Source organism: Heterodontus francisci, chromosome 37, assembly GCF_036365525.1.
Source record: "Heterodontus francisci isolate sHetFra1 chromosome 37, sHetFra1.hap1, whole genome shotgun sequence".
Classification (NCBI taxonomy): domain Eukaryota; kingdom Metazoa; phylum Chordata; class Chondrichthyes; order Heterodontiformes; family Heterodontidae; genus Heterodontus; species Heterodontus francisci.
Window position 1 is genome coordinate 43,168,099 of NC_090407.1, and position 20,454 is coordinate 43,188,552.

The 20,454-nt window shown below is 45.0% G+C and overlaps 1 protein-coding gene and 1 pseudogene across 2 annotated transcripts in view; one reads left to right on the forward strand and one right to left on the reverse strand.

Moving 5' to 3' along the window:
- epha8 (eph receptor A8) overlaps window positions 1–20,454 on the forward strand; it is a 637,160-nt gene that overhangs the window by 557,198 nt on the left and 59,508 nt on the right. For both annotated transcript variants that reach the window (XM_068017569.1, XM_068017570.1), the window contains exon 14: window positions 8,134–8,283. In XM_068017569.1, the coding sequence (XP_067873670.1) occupies window positions 8,134–8,283 (150 nt within the window). The remainder of the gene's footprint in view (window positions 1–8,133; window positions 8,284–20,454) is intronic.
- LOC137351882 (large ribosomal subunit protein eL8 pseudogene) lies at window positions 4,228–7,503 on the reverse strand (annotated as a pseudogene).

The following is a 20,454-nucleotide window of genomic DNA, read 5'->3' on the forward strand; positions in this document are numbered from 1 at the left end:
CGGGCACTGAATGGGAGGCTAAGACTCCAATATGGCAGGCCGGAAGGTGCAAGTTAATTTTGAGCCAGAAGTGGGCTGCCTGCCATATTGGTATAGGCAAAAGAATAGGTGTCCAATGCCACATCTGAAACAGGCGTTTATTCATTTACATAAGTAAGTTAGGGCCTAAAGTCAGTTGAGGCCTCACTGCAATGTTACATTGCCCTAGACCCTCTCTTCCAGTTGCCACATCTACTCTCTACCCCCTGCCCCACCCATCCCACCGATCGCAAACTTGACCCTGTGATTCAAGCCCCTACCATCATCTGCTCCCCCCAACACCCATGGTCCCTGGTCGAGGTCCCTTTGCCTTGAAAAGTTTTCCTGATATTTCAGGGTTCCCTGGCAGAATGCTGTTTGGGAATGCCTAGATGGCGACCCACAGCTAACCACTGTAATTTAACTGAGGCCTGAAGCCTAGTATCAAGTGAGCTGTGGGCCTACCTGTTACACTGCAAGGATTGATCCATCAAGAAATTGCTGCTCCTTAGTCTCTGCCTCAGTAACCCTCTTTTGATAAAGCATTTCATGTTCTAATAACCTCTGTGTGACATCTTCTGCATCACCAACTCCACTTCACAGGAGCTGCATTACAGCATCGCTCGCCTGTAGACGGCTATTGCCAAGTCTGCTCTGGAGTTGGTGATTCACCCTGACCAGACCTGCACTGTACCTGGCAGGAAGATCTCTGATTGTCTCGCGCTACTCAGAGATACGATTGCCTATATACGGGACAGGAGGATGGACACCTGCCTCATCAACCTGGACCCGGAGAAGGCTTTTGACAGGATATCGCACACCTACATGATGGATGTGCTTTCCAAAATAGGGTTTGGGGAGGGAATCTGCAATTGGATCAAACTGCTCTACACAAACATCAGTGGCGCAGTCTCAATCAATGGGTGGGAATCAGAAAGTTTCCCAATCCAATCTGGAGTCAGACGGGCTGTCCTCTCTCCCCTGTCTTGTTTGTTTGCTGTATTGAACCCTTTGCTGAGTCTATTAGGAAGGATGCATAAGATTGGTGACAATCCCAGGCAGTGGAGGCACTCAGGTTAAAGCCTACCTGTACATAGACGATGTCGCCATCTTCTGCTCGGATCTGCTGTCCGTTATGCAGACAGATGAGCATCTGCGACCAGTTCGAACAGGCCTCGGGAGCCAAAGTTAACCACGGCAAGTGCAAGGCCATGTTCTTTGGGAACTGGGCTGACCGATCCTTTGTCCCCTTCACCGTCAGATCAGACTACCTGAAGGTGCTGGGGATATGGTTCGGAAGGGCCAGGGCATGCAGCAAAAGCTGGAGGGAGCGAGTAGCCAGGGTACACCATAAGCTGAGCATGTTGGAGCAACGATCTCTCTCCATTGTGGGTAAGAACCTGGTCATCAGGTGCGAGGCGCTCACGTTGTTGCTGTACGTGGCGCAGGTCTGGCCCATACCCCACTCCTGCGCCGTGGCGGTCACCCGAGCCATTTTCCGCTTCATCTGGAGATCCAAAATGGACCGGGTCCGGAGGGACACAATGTTCAAACCTCTGGATAAGGGTGGGAAAAATGTACCCAACGTCAACGTCGCCCTCATCCTGATGACCACCTTCATCAAGCTGTGTGTAGATCCCCAGTACACAAACATCACGTGTCACTACATGCTGAGGTTCTATCTGTCCCCGGTGTTGAGAAGGATGGGCCTGGTCACATTGCTATGGAACGCTCCATCCTGTTGGACCGTGCCATACCACCTATCCTTCGTTTAAAAGTTTCTGTGGATAAACACCTTTGACCACCAATCCATCAGGCAGTGGTCTGCATAGAATGTCCTCAAGGCCCTATGGGAAAAGGAGATGGTGGATCCTGTCGGATGGTTCCCGAGCAGACTGCAAAAGTCATTTGGCGGAATGCCTCATCACCAGAACTTTCAAACAAGCACCATGTAGCTTGGATGGTGGTGAGAAGGGCCCTCCCCGTCAGATCCTTCCTGCACGCCCGAAGTCTCACCCCGTCCATACAATGCCCTCGAGGTGGCTGTGGTGGGGAAGAGACGTTGCCCACCTCTTTCTGGAATGTGTCTTTGCAAAGCAGGTGTGGCAAGAGATGCAGTGGTTTTTGTCGAGGTTCATCCCAGGCAGCTCTGTAACACAGGAGTCTGTGCTCTACAGGCTGTTCCCAGGGATGCACTCCGAAATAAACATCAACTGCTGCTGGAGGACTATCAATTCAGTGAAAGACACTCTTTGGTCTGCCCGAAACTTGCTGGTCTTCCAGCGCAAAGAGTTGTCCACGACTGAGTGTTGCAGACTGGCACATTCCAAGGTCCAGGACTACGTGCTGAGGGACGCACTGAAGCTTGGGGCAGCCGCAGCAAAGGTTCAATGGGGAAAGAGCACAGTGTAAGGTCCCCCCACCAAGGTGAACTGAGGGGCTGGATCCATGGAAAACCTCTCGGGCTGTATCCAGAAAATATGGGTTTGCTGCAAAATGTACATGGCATGTAAAATGAAATGGAAGGGTTGTGAGGCAACTCACTCCTGTATTGAAGGAAACTGATCTCCTTTACACTCTTTGTATTGTCAACTTGGTGCTGTTTTGAACTGTTTTGTAATGTATTTTTACAGATATTTATGAATAAAGTATATTTTGGAAAAAAAAATGTACTCCCGACCCCAGTTATCTGATGTGTTTGGGCTGTGTGGAAAGCCTTGCAGTGTCAGCTATTATTGAATCGTCTTTATACATGAAGCTGGGGAAGACACAATCTCATTATTGCAGTTGGTGCTACTGACTTATTACTTTATTCTTAGTTTTAATAAAGTTGTGTTATTAGATTTAATAATAATAGTAGCATCCAACTTATTCTCCATTGTGACATTATACATGTATCTCTATTTCATTGATGCTTTGATTGTCATTGTTCCTCTCAACTTTCTTATTTCTCCAAAGTTGCAAAGATGCTATTTTAGAGATTACAGTTTCATCATGACAAGTTTACACTGGCAGTTTTATATAATAATGTGGACATAGGGATTTATATTAAAAACAAGGTCGGGATGTGTGACTTTAAAATGGGGTCTCAATATTTCCTAATTTAAATGTCTACACAAGACGGCACTTGACCTTGACTCCTTGGGATAGATCAAGATTTTATGCAATAATGTAAAATGGCTCATAGCAAGTCAGCAGCCCAGTTTTACATCTCCTTCCGTTTTTATTTCCATTGAAGTCAACAGAAAAACCATGAGAAATTGCCCAGTATATGTGAATAACTGTGCATGGGTATAGAAAGAATAATATCAATATTTTCTGATAAAAGCTAAAGAGTGTGCACAGCACACTGTGAGAATGAATGCAGCGTGTCAGAAACAGGTTAGCGGGTGAGCAGGTAAGTGGCAAATACAGTTCAGTGTGGATAAATGGACAGAGGTAAGGAAGTGCTGTTAACTCTGAACAAGACAAGGGTTGGGCCATAGTTAAAGTACTGTGTGCAGTTTTGGGCCCTGCAGTACAGTAATTATATTGGAGCCATGGAAAATACACAACACAAATTCACTCAGATGACACCCAGGAATGAGAGAATATGTTATGATGAGAGAATTAAAAATTAGAATGGTATTTACCATGTTCAAACTGTGAAAGATTTGTGCAGAGAAATGGGCCAGAGTTTTATGGGGTATTTGGGGACATGCTCAGAGGTGGAAAGGTGAGTAAAATGGCGTGGGAAGGCGTCAGGTGCCGTGTCCGCCACCTTCCCACCGCCGTGTCATTTTGCCAGCGGTGGGAAAGATGGCAGATGGCCTGTCCACTCAGAACCCAATTGAGCCACTTAAATGGTCAATTATAGGCCTCTTCCTGGCTCCACTGGCATTTTACCTGCAGTGGAGGGGGTCTCCTGCCACATGGGAAGACCGCCAGGTAAACCCCGACAGCCTCCCAGTGGGCTCTCGGGGGGTGGGGCCTCCGGTTTGTGCACTGTTTGGCCCATGAAGGGGTCCCCCAGTGACAAGGGCAGCATTGATGCACCTGCTCTCAGCAACCTTCCCCCATCTCACTCAGTTCACTGGTCCCGGGATCCCCAGACCCACTTACCATCCTTTATTGTCTTACTTATTTACATTTACATGATTGCAGGTACAAATCTTTTCCTCGCTGGTGTCTGTCTTTTCTCTGTAAAGCCATGTGCTGAGTGGGAAGGAGTTAGCCCAGTTTGGTTGCCAGCTCCTTGGCCTTCTCCAGCTTCACAATATGAGCCACAGATTTAGGGCCCCAATGACGATAGATCTCATCGCACCATTCGTTGCAGTTTGTCCGCACAGCCTCGATCAGCTTGGCAATCACTCCCTTATCCTTAGAGTTGATCTGTGTGAGGGTGAAGCAGGTGGCAGTCTTTCTGTGCTCCAGTTGCTCAAGCCTCACTTTGCCTTTGACAATTTAGTAAGTATGGCAGAGAGCAGGCAGGAACACAACCAGCTCAATGGGTTGACGTTGTGTGCGATGACTACCGCTGAGCTTTCTTACTGTCCACCAGTGTAATGTCAGTGTTCACACCTGCTCGGAGAACTGTGGGCCTCTTTGTTGGAGCTTCTGCCTTCCCTGCCACCTTGTGCTTTGCCTGGGCCAGTAGCCTCTGCTTCTTCTCCTGTTTGGCCTCAGGCCTGTACTTATGCACCAGTTTGAAGAGCTGGGTCATGGTTTGTCTGTTCAAGAGCTGGGTGAACTTGTTAATCATCTGAGGCACCATTGGCACTTATACAGGATGGCTTTCAGGTGCTGAAGTCAGACATAATGCAGCCATTTCATGAACTTCATTAAGTCCCGCTTGGGCTGGATATCCTGACCAATCCCAAAGTCCTTGGGTCAGAGGGTTCACAACCGTTTTCACTTCAATTTCCTTACAACAAAAGGAGTCGGGGCTACCTACTTCCCTTTGGCCTTCCACTGCACTACATTACATCACTTAATTGGCTGCTGCCTGTAAAATATGACCCCGGGTCCCACCAACGCCAAAGTGGAGTGGCCCCACCCCCATCGCGCCCACTTTCGGTCCCTGCGGCAGGATGCCTGCCATCTCTGATTAGTACTGGCCATGGTGAAAAATTATTTCCTGTGGTCAATAAATCATTAGCAAAGGAGCATCCATTTAGGAGTAGTACTGGACGTAGAAAGGGAGCAGTTAAAATATTTCTTTTCACGCATTGGGATTTTAGAATCTCGAATGTATCAACAATAAATGGCAATTGAAGCTTTGTCATATCACAAGGAATTGCAAAAACACTTGAAACTAAACAGGACTAGAGGACAGCAATGAAATGAGAGCAGCCAGAACTGAGGTAGAGCTGATGTAGAGATATACCTGGTACAAGCATCAAGGATGAGACAGGCTTGCCTTGTGCTAAAGTTTCTATGACTCGATGATTTATCCTGCCTGATTTAGGATGAGTAATCTAAGAGTACTCTTAGAGTGATTTCCAAATGTGCACAGTTGAGCTGTCACTCCAGATTACATTCAAAAATGTTTAATTTGCCAGGAAGGACTTGATTTCGTATCATGAAAGGTGCAATGTATTTTTAAAACCTGGTTTAACTCCCTCAAACACTGGGGCCTTTTGTTTAAAAGTTAATGAATTCATTAAAAAAGCGTTATACAAACGCTTTTTCTTCTGTCGACAAGCACACAATTGCTGGGGGCGGGGTGGGGGCTGCAGGCGCGGGGTGGGGGCATGGGCGTGGGATGGTAGTGCAAGCGTGGTGTGCGGGTGCGGGGAGGGGGCATGGGCACGGGTTGGGGGTGCAGGCATGGGGTGCAGATGCATTTTGGGGGTGGCGGTGCAGGCCTGGTGTGGGGGTGCGGGGTTGGGGCCCGGGTGTGGGGCGTGGGCATGAGGTTGGGATGCGGGCACCGGCTGGGGGTGCGGGTGGTGCAATCACCCCAATACGTATGTTTCTTTGTTAGAATAATGCAGATCAAAAGGTGCTATAATAGAAACATTTAAAATAATGAAACAATGGGACAGGCTGGAAAGAAGCAGACTGTGTCCAGTAAATTGGTTGATTATAAAACAACAGTCGTGGCACTCTAAAATAATTTATTGGCTATGTTTAGCTTAAGACATGCAAGTTTTTATATGCATGTGAGTTCTCTCTTTCTTTCTGAAAAATGGTATGCAGAATTCCTTACTGCTTAGTTAAATTCTGCATACGACTGAAAATCAGAGGGAAACAATCCTTTGAGATTTGTTCAATATATCTCAAGCACCTATAAGATTTATTGCCAAGAGTCTATGAACTGAACATCACATAAAAGAGCTTCACATAAGAAGCAGATGAGAGCTTCCAAGATGAGGTCTGAGGCAATGAATTGTAGCATTTAAGGAGTTTTATTTATTTCATGTTTTCATGTTTTTCTTAAAGTTACAATATTGTACCCTTCCTGTCTTATTTAAATTTTTTATGAAAATAACTTTCTGTGAAAGATAACTCACTTACTAGTGTTCTCACTCGGTTTGTCCCTCTCCACTGATATTGCTGTGAATATAAAGCTGTTTTATACTTGTGTCCATGATCTTGGTAACATTATCAAGTGGAGGAATTTCATCTCTCCCTTCATCTCAATTACTCAGCTAAATTAAAAACATGAAAGAAATCATGATTCAGCCCATAAACACTCATCCATCTCCATTCCAAGATCTCTCATTACACCATTCTGCTGTATTTTGAATGTAGAAGTGTCTGTGTTTCTTGTTACTTCATCTAAGGTGGTAGCTGTGGTTCAGTGGGTAGTATTCTCTCTCTCTCTCTCTCTCTTTCTCTCTCTTTCTCTCTCTCTCCCACTCTGTCTTGCCTCTGAGTCAGAAGGTTGTGAATTCAAATCCCACTCTAAGTCCTGTTAGTCCTCTCAGGTATATGTAAAAGACCCCATGGTGCTATTCAAAGAAGCACAGGGCTGTTATCCCTGATGACCTGGGCAATATTTATCTCTCAATCAACATCACTCCAAAGCTAATTATCTGGTCATTATCACATTGCTGTTTGTGAGAGTTTTCTATGTGAAAATTGGCTATTGCGTTTCCTGCATTACAGCAGTGGCTACACTTCAAAAGTGCTTAATTGGCCATGGTGTTGTAGGATATACTGAGGTTGTGAAAGATACCATATAAATGTTCTTCCTTTCTATTGTGCTGTTTCTATTTTATAAAATACTCCAAATGTGGTCTGACCAATATATTGCAAAGCTTTGGCATAACCTCTAATGTCTTGTGCTGTATTATTCTGTCCATATATTCTAGTATTCCATGCAGTGTTTAGTTGATCCATACAAACCAGGAAGGTCCAGCTCTCTGACCTACCCTGAGTTACCTGATAATAACACAACAGTAGGAGCCATACAGTTGGCCTCAGCTGAGAAATGAAAATGTGCGTCTTCACTATAGAAAGCGTAGGTGATTTAAGATCTAAGGGGGTGTTGTTGATCATGAGGTGATTTATTACACTTCTACTGGCCCCAGTATTGTTAATTTATCAAATCCTTTGGCTGTCCTGGAGCAGTGGGCCAGGAGCACTGCTGTCTGTGGCTAAATCCTGCAACATAGATCTCCCTCCCTCCTGCAGGTGGTCTTCCTGACTTTGGCAGGAATTCCACTGAAAATCCCAGGAATTCGGTGGGGGTCAGGAATGTTGGCGTGAGGCAGGAGGAAATCTGCTAGCCCTAATCCTTCTGAAGGCTAGGGACGCTGGGTAAAATCTACTCTGTAGCATCTTTAAATGTACAGTTTGTGCTAATTCTTTCGTCATGACGTTCTGGTTAATGAGCTTTAAATATTTATAGAGCCATAGAATCATAAAGCACAGAAAGAAACCATTTGGTCCATTGTGCCTGTACTGGCTCTTTGAAAGAACTATGTAATTAGTACTAATCTCCTGATCTTTTCCCACAGCCCTGCAAATTTTCCTTTTCAAGTATTAATCAAATATTTATTATTTAACTAATTCCACAGCCTTGAAGGCTGCTGATGTGTCTAACGTATATATTATCTATGGAGTGAAATAATATATTCAGCATGATTTTTTTCCAAATCTGTTCTGAAAGTTAAACTTTGTGTCCAGGGAGGAAAGATCCCAATCCGCTGGACGGCTCCAGAGGCCATCGCGTATCGCAAGTTCTCCTCAGCCAGTGATGTCTGGAGTTATGGGGTTGTCATGTGGGAGGTGACATCGTATGGAGAGAGACCATATTGGAATATGACAAACCGAGACGTAAGTACTAAGTCCTGCTACCACATGTGTTGATCTTACTGACAGCGTGTACTGATGCTTCACAGCAGCATCTTAGACACCATTTAAAGCCTTATGTTATAGTGTAGTGTAAACTACCAAGCTGCCATCATCATTGTAATTGTTTGACTATTTCTGATTTTGATTTTATTGTCGCTAAGCAGTTCAATACCTGCAGTTTTCAATGTTGCAAAAACACAGGTGGAGATATTAATGGGAAGGATTCTGGCAAATTATGCATTGTCTGCTTACAATCAAACAGAGACATGCATACACGCACATGCACACAAAGACATACAAATGGACAATCACACACACAGATACATGCATACAGTTGCACACACACGTTTACAGGCACACAGACACACACGCACAGAGACATACCCGCATGCACATGGATAGAACACACAAACACACATGCTCACACACATTCACACACAAACACACTCATGTGTGCACACATCACTCGCACACAGACATACTCACATGCGCACTCAATCACACACACAGAGACACATACATACACTCGCACACATATACACAGATGCATACACACATATTTGCACACAGACAAACACGTTTGTGCACAGACAAACATATGCACACTCACACACAGATACTCACACAGACCCATGCATTGAGACATGGAGCTGGTTGATATATGGTGAAGATACCGAAACACTTGAATTTCTATCGCACATTTAATGCAGAGAAAGGGCCTCCAAGGCAGAGACTTGGAATGGGGGAATCAAATTTTTGTGGAGGGTTAGGATTGACAAAAGCATGGCTGAGGTGATATGTTTTGAGAAGATATGTAAAGGTGGATAGTGGAGCTGAAAAGCTGGGAGGTGAGAGTTGGGGAAAGGGTCGCAACACATTGGGCTGCAGCAGATGTAGGCTCTGCCACCAAAGGCGGGAGTCATAGTCATATGGGTAGCAATTCTCATGAGAGCAGCAGTGTGGAGTGGAGGCAATCACTATCATTACCAGCAGCATCAGGAGGGGTGTGGCAGGGAGAGGGAGGTGAATGGTACTGAAACTGTAAGGGAAGGGCAGTGAGGTAAAAGCGGTTGTTTAGAGTGGGTGAGGAAGGAGAGTGGCAGCAGTGATCTGGCAGAGAAGAGGGGGAACTGGGAGGGGTGGAGGGTGTTGAGTGTCTCTGTGACCTGGTGATGAGGAGGGATTTTATTTGGAAGAGTGAGCTTTAAGAATGTGATGATCTGGGTAGAGTGTTGAAAATCCAAAAACCTATTTTTCTTTTTTTTTGGGATTAATATTTGTCAATTGTAAAGTATAAAAGTGGTTAAAATTAAACTTTTATCAATGTGAAAATCCACATGTTCAAGGGGATCCATGTCTCCACGACACAATTCACCAGTGGGGACGAGGTAAGATGTTCTTGCAGACAGTCAGCAAGAACATGATTGGCTGAATGGCTTTCTTCTATGCTGTAACAGTTTTATGATTCTATATCCCCCTTCGGGCCTTTGTGAACATTTGATTTTTCCCTCCAACATAAATGAGGGAATGTTCAGAAAACACATTATCAGCCCTGTGTTTATACTGAACCTGAAGAACAATTATTCTTGCACACATCTGTTTCTCAGGATGGCATCGGAGAGGTCAGGGCCAGATATGGTAGTTACTGGTGTCCGGGGGGCTCCTTGTTTAGGATGGAACATCTTTCCACACCAACTATGGACACTGACATCTGAGGGAAAGGGATTTCAGGTGCAACAACTCTCACCCTGCCGTTATGGAGCCCACTTAGGGAGAGAGATACAGCACTAAAACAGGCCCTTCAGCCCACCAAGTCTGTGCCGACCATCAACCACCCATTTATACTAATCCTACATTAATCCCATATTCCCTACCATATCCCCACCTTCCCTCAATTCTCCTACCACCTACCTACATGAGGGGCAATTTACAATGGCCAATTTACATATCAACCTGCAAGTCTTTGGCTGTGGGAGGAAACCAGAGCACCCGGCAGAAACCCACGCGGTCACAGGGAGAACTTGCAAACTCCGTACGGGCAGTACCCAGAACTGAACCTGGGTTGCTGGAGCTGTGAGGCTGCGGTGCTAGCCACTGTGCCACCCAAGGAAAGTGCTATTTGCGGAAGAAATCAGCCCCTTTTACTCAAACAGCTATGCATTCCCAAAACTGGCCTGCAGTTAAAATTGGGTCTTAGATTTACAGATGGAGGAATGAATGGGATTTTAAAATAGTATTTTTGCACTCTTGGTCAATAACAACAACTTGCAGATAAAAGTCAATGCTGAGCCAAAGAAGAAGATAGTAGGAAGTGTTACCAAAGCTTGGTCAATGGGGTAGATTTTAAGGAGCATCTTAAAGAAGGAAAGGCAGGTGGCAAGGTTTATGGGAGGAATTTCAGAACGTAGGTTTGGCAGGTGAAGGCCTGGCCATCATTGGTAGAGAAAAGGGAGGGAGGATTCACAAGAGACTGGACAGAACAGCTCCTTTGCTGCCAATTTCGCACCGTTACCCAGCCCTCCAGTAGCTGCAGTAGTCCCTGCTGGATCCATCTAATAGCAAATGTGAACTTTTAAATGGCAGCAAGTGTCCTGTCAAATCTGTAGCTTTTCCTAAATAAATATTATTACAATATTGAATGATTAGATTTGGAAGAATGGGCACACATTACTTTCCCCTTGAATTCACCAAAGCTTTAACATTACTTGCCCCTGGCAAGTCACTGAGTGAGAATCTCCAGCGCTGATTGTCTTTTGTCAGCATAAAACTGAAATGCTTGCTTGTTATATTTATATTACTTTAATGGACTGTATTGTAGTATTTGCCTTAGCAAGAGCTGTTATGTTCTTTGTGAGTGAACTAAGGGGGAGATCGCAAACTTGCATATGTAGCAGTGGAATTTCTAACTCTTTGAACATTTTGGAAATCCAAAACCTCCCACAAACTCAGAATTAGAATTCAGTATCTCACACGAAGACCTGGAAATGTTCTCCATGCCTGAGTCAGCATGGACTGGGAAAGATACAGAGGGGGCAATTTTAACCCACCCCACCCAGCAGGAACAGGGCAGGAGGAAGACCTTTAAAATGAGGTGTTCAACCCTACAGCCCCATTCTTCCCACTGCAGTCCCACTGGCCACTGTTATAACCACTCACTGCAGTTCAGTATCTGAGGTCCTGGCAGAAGCAGGCAGAACCTCATGAATTAATGCGAATTGGGGTCCCATTACGTCAACTGAACATAAACCAGTTTGCAGTTGAGAAGCCACTGAGGGCCTTCCAAGGTATGTGAAAACGCTTGAAATTTAGGCCTGTGAGTGTGTTCCACAGTCGTCTTGCCCCTCATCCCCTGGGGGTTAAAATCAACACCAGTTTTCTGGTGTTTTTTCTTCTTTCCTTCACTGAAAACTCAAGCAAAATTGCACGGCTGTCAACAGCTTCTGTCACCTCACCTGAGTGATCAAAAATCAAGTCTGAGTGTTGGCAGCTTCGACTGTGGGAGGAATCACACTTGAGCCTGATTCCATTCTCATGGGGCCACTTTACTTGCAGACTTTACAGCAGGAATCACTGGATGGAGTTCAGGAGCAGGAGTCATTGTTATTGAAACATCGGGAGAGCACAGGGATCATTGCCACATATCCAAGGAATGCAGGTGTTGCTGCACTTGGTCAGGTGTTTTCTGCTTGCCCGTTTATAGATGAAAGACACAAAACAAGCTGCTTCCTAAGAGCATTCCAAGGGAGGCCACAAATCAAGATCTGGCACAGTGCCAACTATGCACTGGATAATATCAAAAGTCATTCCAACCTTACAGTACTATGACTGTTTGTGGATTCTGATTCAGTTTAAAAAAAACAAATCTATAATAAAAAAGCTCAATTCAGTAAGGTGTGAATGAAGCTGTTGGGTTATTGTAAAAATCCAGCAGGTTCACTAATGCCCACTGAGGAAGGAAACCTGCTGTTCTTACCCAGTCTAGCCTTAACTGCCCTCTAGCAAGCCCCTCACTTGTATCCAACTGCTACCAAAAATAAACAGGTGGGCCACTCAACATTGACCCAGACAACGCACCAAGGCTCCTTAGACAGCACCTTCCAAACTCGCAACCTCTACCACCTCGAAGGACAAGGGCAGCAGACGCATGGGAACACCCCAACTGTAGGCTCCCCTCCAAGCCACACACCATCCTGACTTGGAACTATATCGCCGTTCCTTCACTGTCGCTGGATCAAAATCCTGGAACTCCCTTCCTCACAGCACTGTGGGTGTACCAAGCCCACATGGACTGCAGCAGTTCAAGAAAACTGCTCACCAACACCTTCTCAAGGGCTATTAGGGATGGGCAATAAATGCTGGCCTAGCCAGCGATACCCACATCCCATGAATCAATAAAAAAAAATTGTATTCAGACATGACAAAGCCCAGCCCATTTGACCCTGCAAAGTCCTCATTAACATCTGGGGAGGGATGCTAAAGTTGAGAGAGCTGTCCCACAGACTAGTCAAGCAAAAGCCTGACATAGTCATAGTCACAGAATCATACCTTGCAACTAATGTGCCAGACTCCTCCATCATCATTCCTGGGTATACCCTGTTCCAGTGGCAGGATAGATCGAACGGAGGTGGTAGCAGAGTAGTAAACCAGCAGAGGACAGTGGCCGTGGGAGTTCACAACATTGACTGTGGACCCCATGAAATCTCATGGTATCTGGTCAAACATGGGCAAGGTAACCTCCTGCTGATTACGACCTGCCACCCTCCCTTAGCTGATGAATTAGTACCCTTCCATGTTGCACAGGACTTGGAAGAAGCACTGAGGGTAGCAAGGACACTGAATGTACTCTGGGTGGAGCACTTTAATGTCTAATACCAATGGTGACTTTGTAGCACCACTGCTGACCGAGCTGGTCGAGTCCTGAAGGACATGAATGCCAGACTAGGTTTGTGGCAGGTGGTGAGAGAGCCAACAGAAGGGAAAAACCAACTTGGCGTCATCCTCACCAAACTATTTGTTACAATTGCCACTGTCCATGACAGTATTGGGCAAAGTGATCACCGCACAGTCTTTGCGGAGACAAAGCCCTGTCTTCACACTGAGGACACCCTCCATCACGTTGTGTGGCACTACCACTGTGCTAAGTGGGATAGATTAAGAACAGATCTAGCAGCTCAAAACTGGGCATCCATGAGGTGCGATGGGCCAACAGCTGCAGCAGAATTATATTCAAACAAAATCTGTTACCTCATGGCCTGGCATATCCCTCACTCGGCCATTACCTGGCATACCTAAAAATGAGGTGCCAACCTGGTGAAGCTACAACACAGGACTACATGCATGCTAAATAGAGGAAGTAGCATGTTGTGGACAGAGCTAAGGGATCCCACATGCAATGGATCAGGCTCAAGCTCTGCAGTCCTGCCAGATCCAGTCATGGATGGTGATGGATGATTATGCAACTAACAGGAGGAGGAGTCTTCAAGAACTTCTCCATCCTCAATGACGGAGGAGCCAGGCACATGAGTGCAAACTGCAAAGTTGAAGTGTTTGCAACCATCTTCAGCTGCTTCATCAATGATCTTCCTCCAGCATAAGAACAGAAGTGTGGATGTTCACTGATGATTGCACAGTGTTTAGTTCCATTTGCAATTTCTCTGATAATGAAGCAATCCATGCCCACATGCAGCAAGACCTGGACAACATTCAGGCTTGGGCTGATAAGTTGCAAGTAACATTCAGGCCACAGAAATGCCAGGCAATGGCCATCTCCAACAAGAGAGAATCTAACTATCTCCTTGTGACATTCAATGGCATTACCATCACTGAATCCTCCACCATCAACATCCTGCTGGTTACTATTAACCAGAATCTTAACTGGAGCAGCCACATAAATACTGTGTCTGCAAGAGCCAGCCAGAGACTGGGAATTCTGCAGTGAGTAACTCACCTCCGAACTCCGCAAAACCTGTCCACTATCTACAAGGCACAAGTCAAGACTATGATGGAATACTTTCCATTTAACTGGATGAATGCAGCTCGAGCAACACTCAAGAAGCTCGACATTAACCAGGACAAAACAGCCTGCTTGATTGGCATCCCATCCACAACCTTCAACATTCACTCTCTCCACCACAGGTACACAGTGGCTGCAGGGTGTACCATTTACATGATGCAGCAACTCACCAAGTCTTCTTTGACAGTACCTTCCAAACCTGAAACCTCCACCACCAAATAGAATAAGGGCTGCAGGTGCATAGGAACACCACAAGCTCCAAGTTCTTCTCTAAGTCATACAGTATCCTAACCTGAACATGCATGGCCGTTCCTTCAACTTCCTGGAACTCCCTTCCGAACAGCACTGTGAGTGCATCTACACTATATGGATTGCAATGGTTCAAGCAGAAGATTCACCACCATCTTCTCAAGGGAAACTAGGGATAGGCAATAAATGCCAGCCTTGCCAGCAATGCCTATATCCTCTAAAATAATGTTTAAAAAGAATCTATAATTATTACTCATTGTTGCTTTTGGTGTGGATTTTTTTTTAGATGAAATTGATCTTTGCCAGTAATGCAAAATGGGCAGTAACAGCCCGTTCTACACCGTTGTCATTGTCATTGACTTCAATAGAGAATTGTGTGGGCATGGTGTAAAATAGATTCCCAATTCACTATCGTCCATTTTGTGTTACGGGCAAAGACCAATTTCACCGCCTTTGAATTCTCACAATTACTTTCCACCTTTCCACATATAGACAGGGTAAATTGTTCCAACTAATGTATCTAAACATCAAACATTGAAGTGCATTGTAAAGCAATGCTCTCATCTGATAAACTGAAGACAGTACAATGGTTTCATCAATTAGTTTTAATAAAAATGGAAAAAGCGTGCATTGAGTTTGCACTGCAGCAGATATTTGATCATTCACAGAGCTGCTTCTCCCTTGTGATTGACATGACACTGTATTTTGCCTGCAGACTCCCCAAAGATCTAATGTGATACTTAAAAGAGGCTGTGCCAGGGCTAATGTGAATGCAGAAAATCTGAGTCAGTGAGAGGCTGTACTGTTGTAGGGTGCTCGGTGGACTGAGAGAGGTCTGTTATCTCCCAATTGTGCTGCAATAACGGGAGAGACAAGCTTCATGTTTTAAATCAGACTGGGGAGGGTAATTCTTCCAAATTTGTTATACTAGTGGGAAGTCTCACCCATCTCCCATGTGTGTAGAGAAATTGTGGGTACATTGCCAACAGTTTGGATGTAAATTCTTGCCCAGTGCATGTGCGATTTCCTGATATGTGTGACTGGTGGAGGATATTCCCTAGCTGGATTGCAAACTCAGAAAATCAGCCCTTGGGTGTTCAGTTTAAATTTTCGGACAGCTCGTTTGTGTTTAAACAGGACAGATGACAACAGTAAATAAGCATTCATGAAATTCTCACCATAAGCCCTGCATTGGACAAATATACCTCCAAACCCAACAATTAAACTTGCAACAGAGGGTTTGAAAAGGAAACCTCGTTAAATGAGCTCATCTCGTTTCACGCCAGCTTTTCTGATTCATGGACCAGAACTACAAGATTGATGCTCATCGGCATTTCCGTAGGGCTGTTTAATTATTTCAACATGAACATTTACAAACATTCTCTCTTTTCTTTCTTTCTCCTTCACTCTCTTCCTCTGTTTCTTCCCTAAAGATGTTGACTTATGCTTGGGTATGTGTTCGTGGCCATTGGCAGCCCTCTGCTATCATAGAATCATGGAATGATACAGTACAGAAAGGGGCCATTTGTCCCATCGTGCTTGTGCCAGCTTTTTGAAAGAGCAATCCAATTTGTCCCACTTCTCTGCTCTTTCTGATATCCCTGCAATTTTTTCCCTTCAAGTATTTATTCAATACCCTTTTGAAAGTTACTGATAAATTTGTTTCCACCACCCTTTCAGCCAATGCATTCCAGATTAAAACAATTCATCGCGTTAATTTTTTTTCCTCATGTCGCCTCTGGTTCTTTCTGTGTCCTCTGGTCACTGACCCTTCTGTCACTGGAAGCATTTACTCTTAAGTGATGTATCAGGTTCAGCCTCAGTCCAGCAGAGACTGGTTTGGTGAGACCAGGTGTTGCTTATATAAGTTTTCCTCCAAAGTCCAAGTCAAGGGTTATGGACATGTGGGAGATGATATAGGTGATTTCCACTTTTCACCTCTCAACTGACCAAAGACAGTGTGTTTTTATTAGAATTGCCCCTTTATTACCCTTTGAGTGTTTTAATGGTCATGAACAGACAAATGGCAGTTTTTTTTTGTAGGTTTAAAGAAAGATAAATTTTTATTGAACAATACCCCAAAATAATCGTAACTTCACCCACTCTCACACAAGAAAAGCTGGATTTTAAGAAACCGCCGTCACTCCCGGCGGTGAGCTCAAAAAATGGCAGCCCGCACGCTGAAGAGCTACGGCGATCTCCCGTGTGGCAGCTCATTTTAAATAGCCAGGGAGGCCCGCCCTCTCCCAATCATGTGGCGAGATGGGCTGTCTATCAATCCCTTTCAAAATTTACAAAATAAAATCGTAATGCCCATTTCCAACACCCTCCCCAATAAAAATTACAGTATTTGCCTTTCCCCCCCACCCCCACCCCAAAACACTTACCTTTGAATTCTGACCTTTCTCCACCCCAGGCTGCACAAAGTTGAAAGTTCACCCCTTCCCATCATCCCCTACACTGATGATGCTTATTTGACCACCTGCCCCTCCCCCCCCCCCCCCGCCGCACTGAAAATCTTAACTCCCCCTCCCCTGCTTTCCCCAGACGGGGAATTGAAGGTGTGGGAGTGCCGGCCGCCACACTGAAGATCGCAACGGGACTGGAAGATTGCCGGTAAGTATATTTAAATGAATTTGTTTCAATGATTTAAATATGGAAATTGAGGTTCCGTTGCCTCGTGGCGGGGGAGCCACCATGGAGCCGCCCTGCTGCCAGAAGGATCAGGCCAGGCCCTCCGAGGCAGGCCTGTGCTGGAACAATCTTCCAGCCCACCCACTACCGCCACGGAACCCAACATCGTGGGCTTGGTAAAATCCAGCCCATTGATTAAAAGATAGCATGCATTTAGGTCTGATGGTTTTAAAAAAAGGTTCGGTGTGAACCCTTGCTTGCTTCTCTGGGAAGAAGATTTTAAGATGGTGCAGCCCTGTTTTTCCTTTTTCCTTGTTCACTGTGGTTGAACTTTGGAAAGTTTCAGCTGGACGGATGCTGTGTTGCTGACGCCTTTGGTTAAATATTAGTCAGAGTTCAATGGCAAAAAAATCCTGTTACAACGTCTTAGGTAGGGAGTTTCAAGGTCACTTTTCATCTCTGCCTCTAGTAGTTTAAAGATGGTATCCTGACAGGGTGCTTCTTCTTGCTGGGATGGGTCTGTCTTCCTTCTGGCTTCTGGGTTTCGGAACAGAAAATGTCTCTTATTAAAAAACTCCTTATTAGATGCTTGGTTTCTGTCATGTGACCCAAGTTTCTCTCCCATTGTTTTCATAAATGGTGTTTGATGGTGTGGCCATTGTTAGACAATGGTTTTGGATGTTGTTCATCTCTATGCCATCTTGATAAAGTGGTGTTTTTCACACCCATTATCCCGAGCTTGATTCTGGAGTCTCGATGTCTGCAAAATCATTGTTAGCCGAGCTTGTTGAGGAGGAGTGGCCATTTACATTTTTAATGCTTTCTTCAACATTCAACCAGACATGACGATTGGTTCAGGGTTCCAACAGTTATCATATGTATTCACAGTACAGGAGATGTCACCTGACCTCTTACTCCATCTTGTTTTGGAGCAAAAGGTGTCTGTTTTGAGTTAATTTCATCAGTTCATTTTATAGTTCATAATTTCTCCTAGCGTGGGCATGACGCAAGCAATGAAAAATATTTAATTCACGTCCTTTCTTACAGCATCCCACTCTTCCTACAATAATAAAAAATTACTATGGCATGTTAGTTTTTCTCATTTTTACGTTGTGTTTAATCAGTAGGATGTTGTAGATTTAAAGTGGAAACCTCTGGACTACTACAAACCTCCTGCCAGAACATAGTGTTCCGTTAATAAATTTAGATTGTACGTTGCTCCAGCATGTAGATTAATTGGCAGGCTGGAAGATGGCTGACCTCAGTAACCACCAAACCTGATACTGATGTCCAAATATGTTGAACAAATGACCATTGTTCAAATGTGAGCTTACTCTGAGTATTGTCAAGCTTTTCAAATATTAGAGGGCATCATAGATGATCTTGATTGCGTTTTCCAATCTCTCAATGGGCGCCCCCATCTCTGTAATCTCTTCCAGCTGTAAAATCCTCCAAGATATCTGTGCTTCACCAATTCTGGTTTCTTTTACACCCCTGATTTTAATTGCTCCAACATTGGCAACCATGCTTTCAGCTGCTTAGATCCGAAGATCTAGAATTCCTTTCACAAACCTCTCTGCCTCATTTTTCTCCTTTAAGATGCTCCTTAAAACCTACCTCTTTGACCAAGCTTTTAGTCATTTACTGTAATGTGGCTTACGTGACTCAGTGTCAAATTTTGTTTGATAACACTCCTGTGAAGCACTTTGGGATGTTTTACTATGTTCAAGGTGCTATATAAAAACAAGTATCGTTGTGTCTTCACATAATCCGACAAATATATTTTACAATTCGAGTCATTGGATACTGTTCAGGAGCAGGAAGGTTGAAAGACCTTTTTCCCTCCTTAACCCAGAAAGGACAAGTCATGTTCAACACTGATGAGAGATTAACCTGGATCTACTTTGACCTTTGCTGCTCACTAACACCAGATGACCGTTCTACCTGTTGAGCTATTGAGATGAAGAGAAGGGAAACCATTTAATTTTTAGTTTTAAAGTTTTTTTTTATTTATTCATCATTCTTTGACCATGTGACATGTTCTCAGGCTCCCCCTATCCTCGTCTGTGTCGGTCTATAATAAGCCATAAAGCGCTCATAAAAGGGAAATAAAAACAGAGAATGCTCAAAACACTCAGCAGATCAGGCAGTATCTATGGAAAGAGAAACAGAATTAGTGGGCTGGATTTTACCGAGCCCCCCCATGTCGGGTTTTGTGGTGGGGGGGCTGGAAAATGCCTCTGGGCGAGGGCCGCCACGCACCCCAATGCTGGGAGGTCCCCGTCCGATATTACCGGCGGCGGCGTCTCCACGTCGCGGCTCGCCAGCCGCTCGGCGATGGGACCCCCATTTGCATATTTAAATAAATGAAGATGAATGCATTAATTATACTTATGTCCCCGCCTGAATTTATACTCCGATCTTTACCCGGTGGCCGGCAATGCTGCGCAGTCGGATCCCCGTCCGGGGAAACGAGGTGGAACGCTCGTGGCGAGGGAGAAGGAGGTAAATTTCTCAGTGTGGGAGGGGGAGAAACGGGGTCAAAGTAACATCATTGGTATAGGGGATGGTGGGAAGGGTTTGAAGTTAAAGTTTATGCACTTTGTGGGGGGGGAGAAACGCTGAGGTGGACAAGGTAAGTGTTTTTGGGTGGGGGGGGAGAGGGGCAAGTAATTAATTTCATTGTTTTGGGGGGTTGGGAGAGGGGCAGAAGAAATTCCTTCATTTTTATTTCCTGTGCTTTAAATATTTAAATTTAATGGTAGGGCTCAAAACCCTTTAAAAATGGCGTCAGCACCTGCGCACAGGCAGCTGATACCATTGCCGTGGACAAACAGCGCCCCCCCCTCCAATGTGATCGGGGGCCCGCCCAGGCAATTTAAATGAGCCGCCGCATGGAAGATTGCAGTGGCTCCGCAGCATGTGGCCAGTGCAGGCGGGCCGCCGTCTTTCTCACGGCGGCAGGCTTATAAAATTCAGCCCAATGTTTCAGGCCAGTGACCTTTCATCAGAACTGGAAAATGTTAGAAATGAAAACGTTTTACGCAAATACAGAGTTAGTGAAAAGGGAGACAAAAATAAGAGGTGCGGATGGTCTGTGTTAGGATGGGGGACAGGGATGATTGAACGACTGAAGGGATGATAGGAACAGAAGGAATAGGCACAGGAGTCGAACATACAGCCCCTTGAGGCTGCTCCGCCATTCAAGATCATTACAAATCTTCTACTCCAACTCCACTTTGCTGCTCTATCCTCAT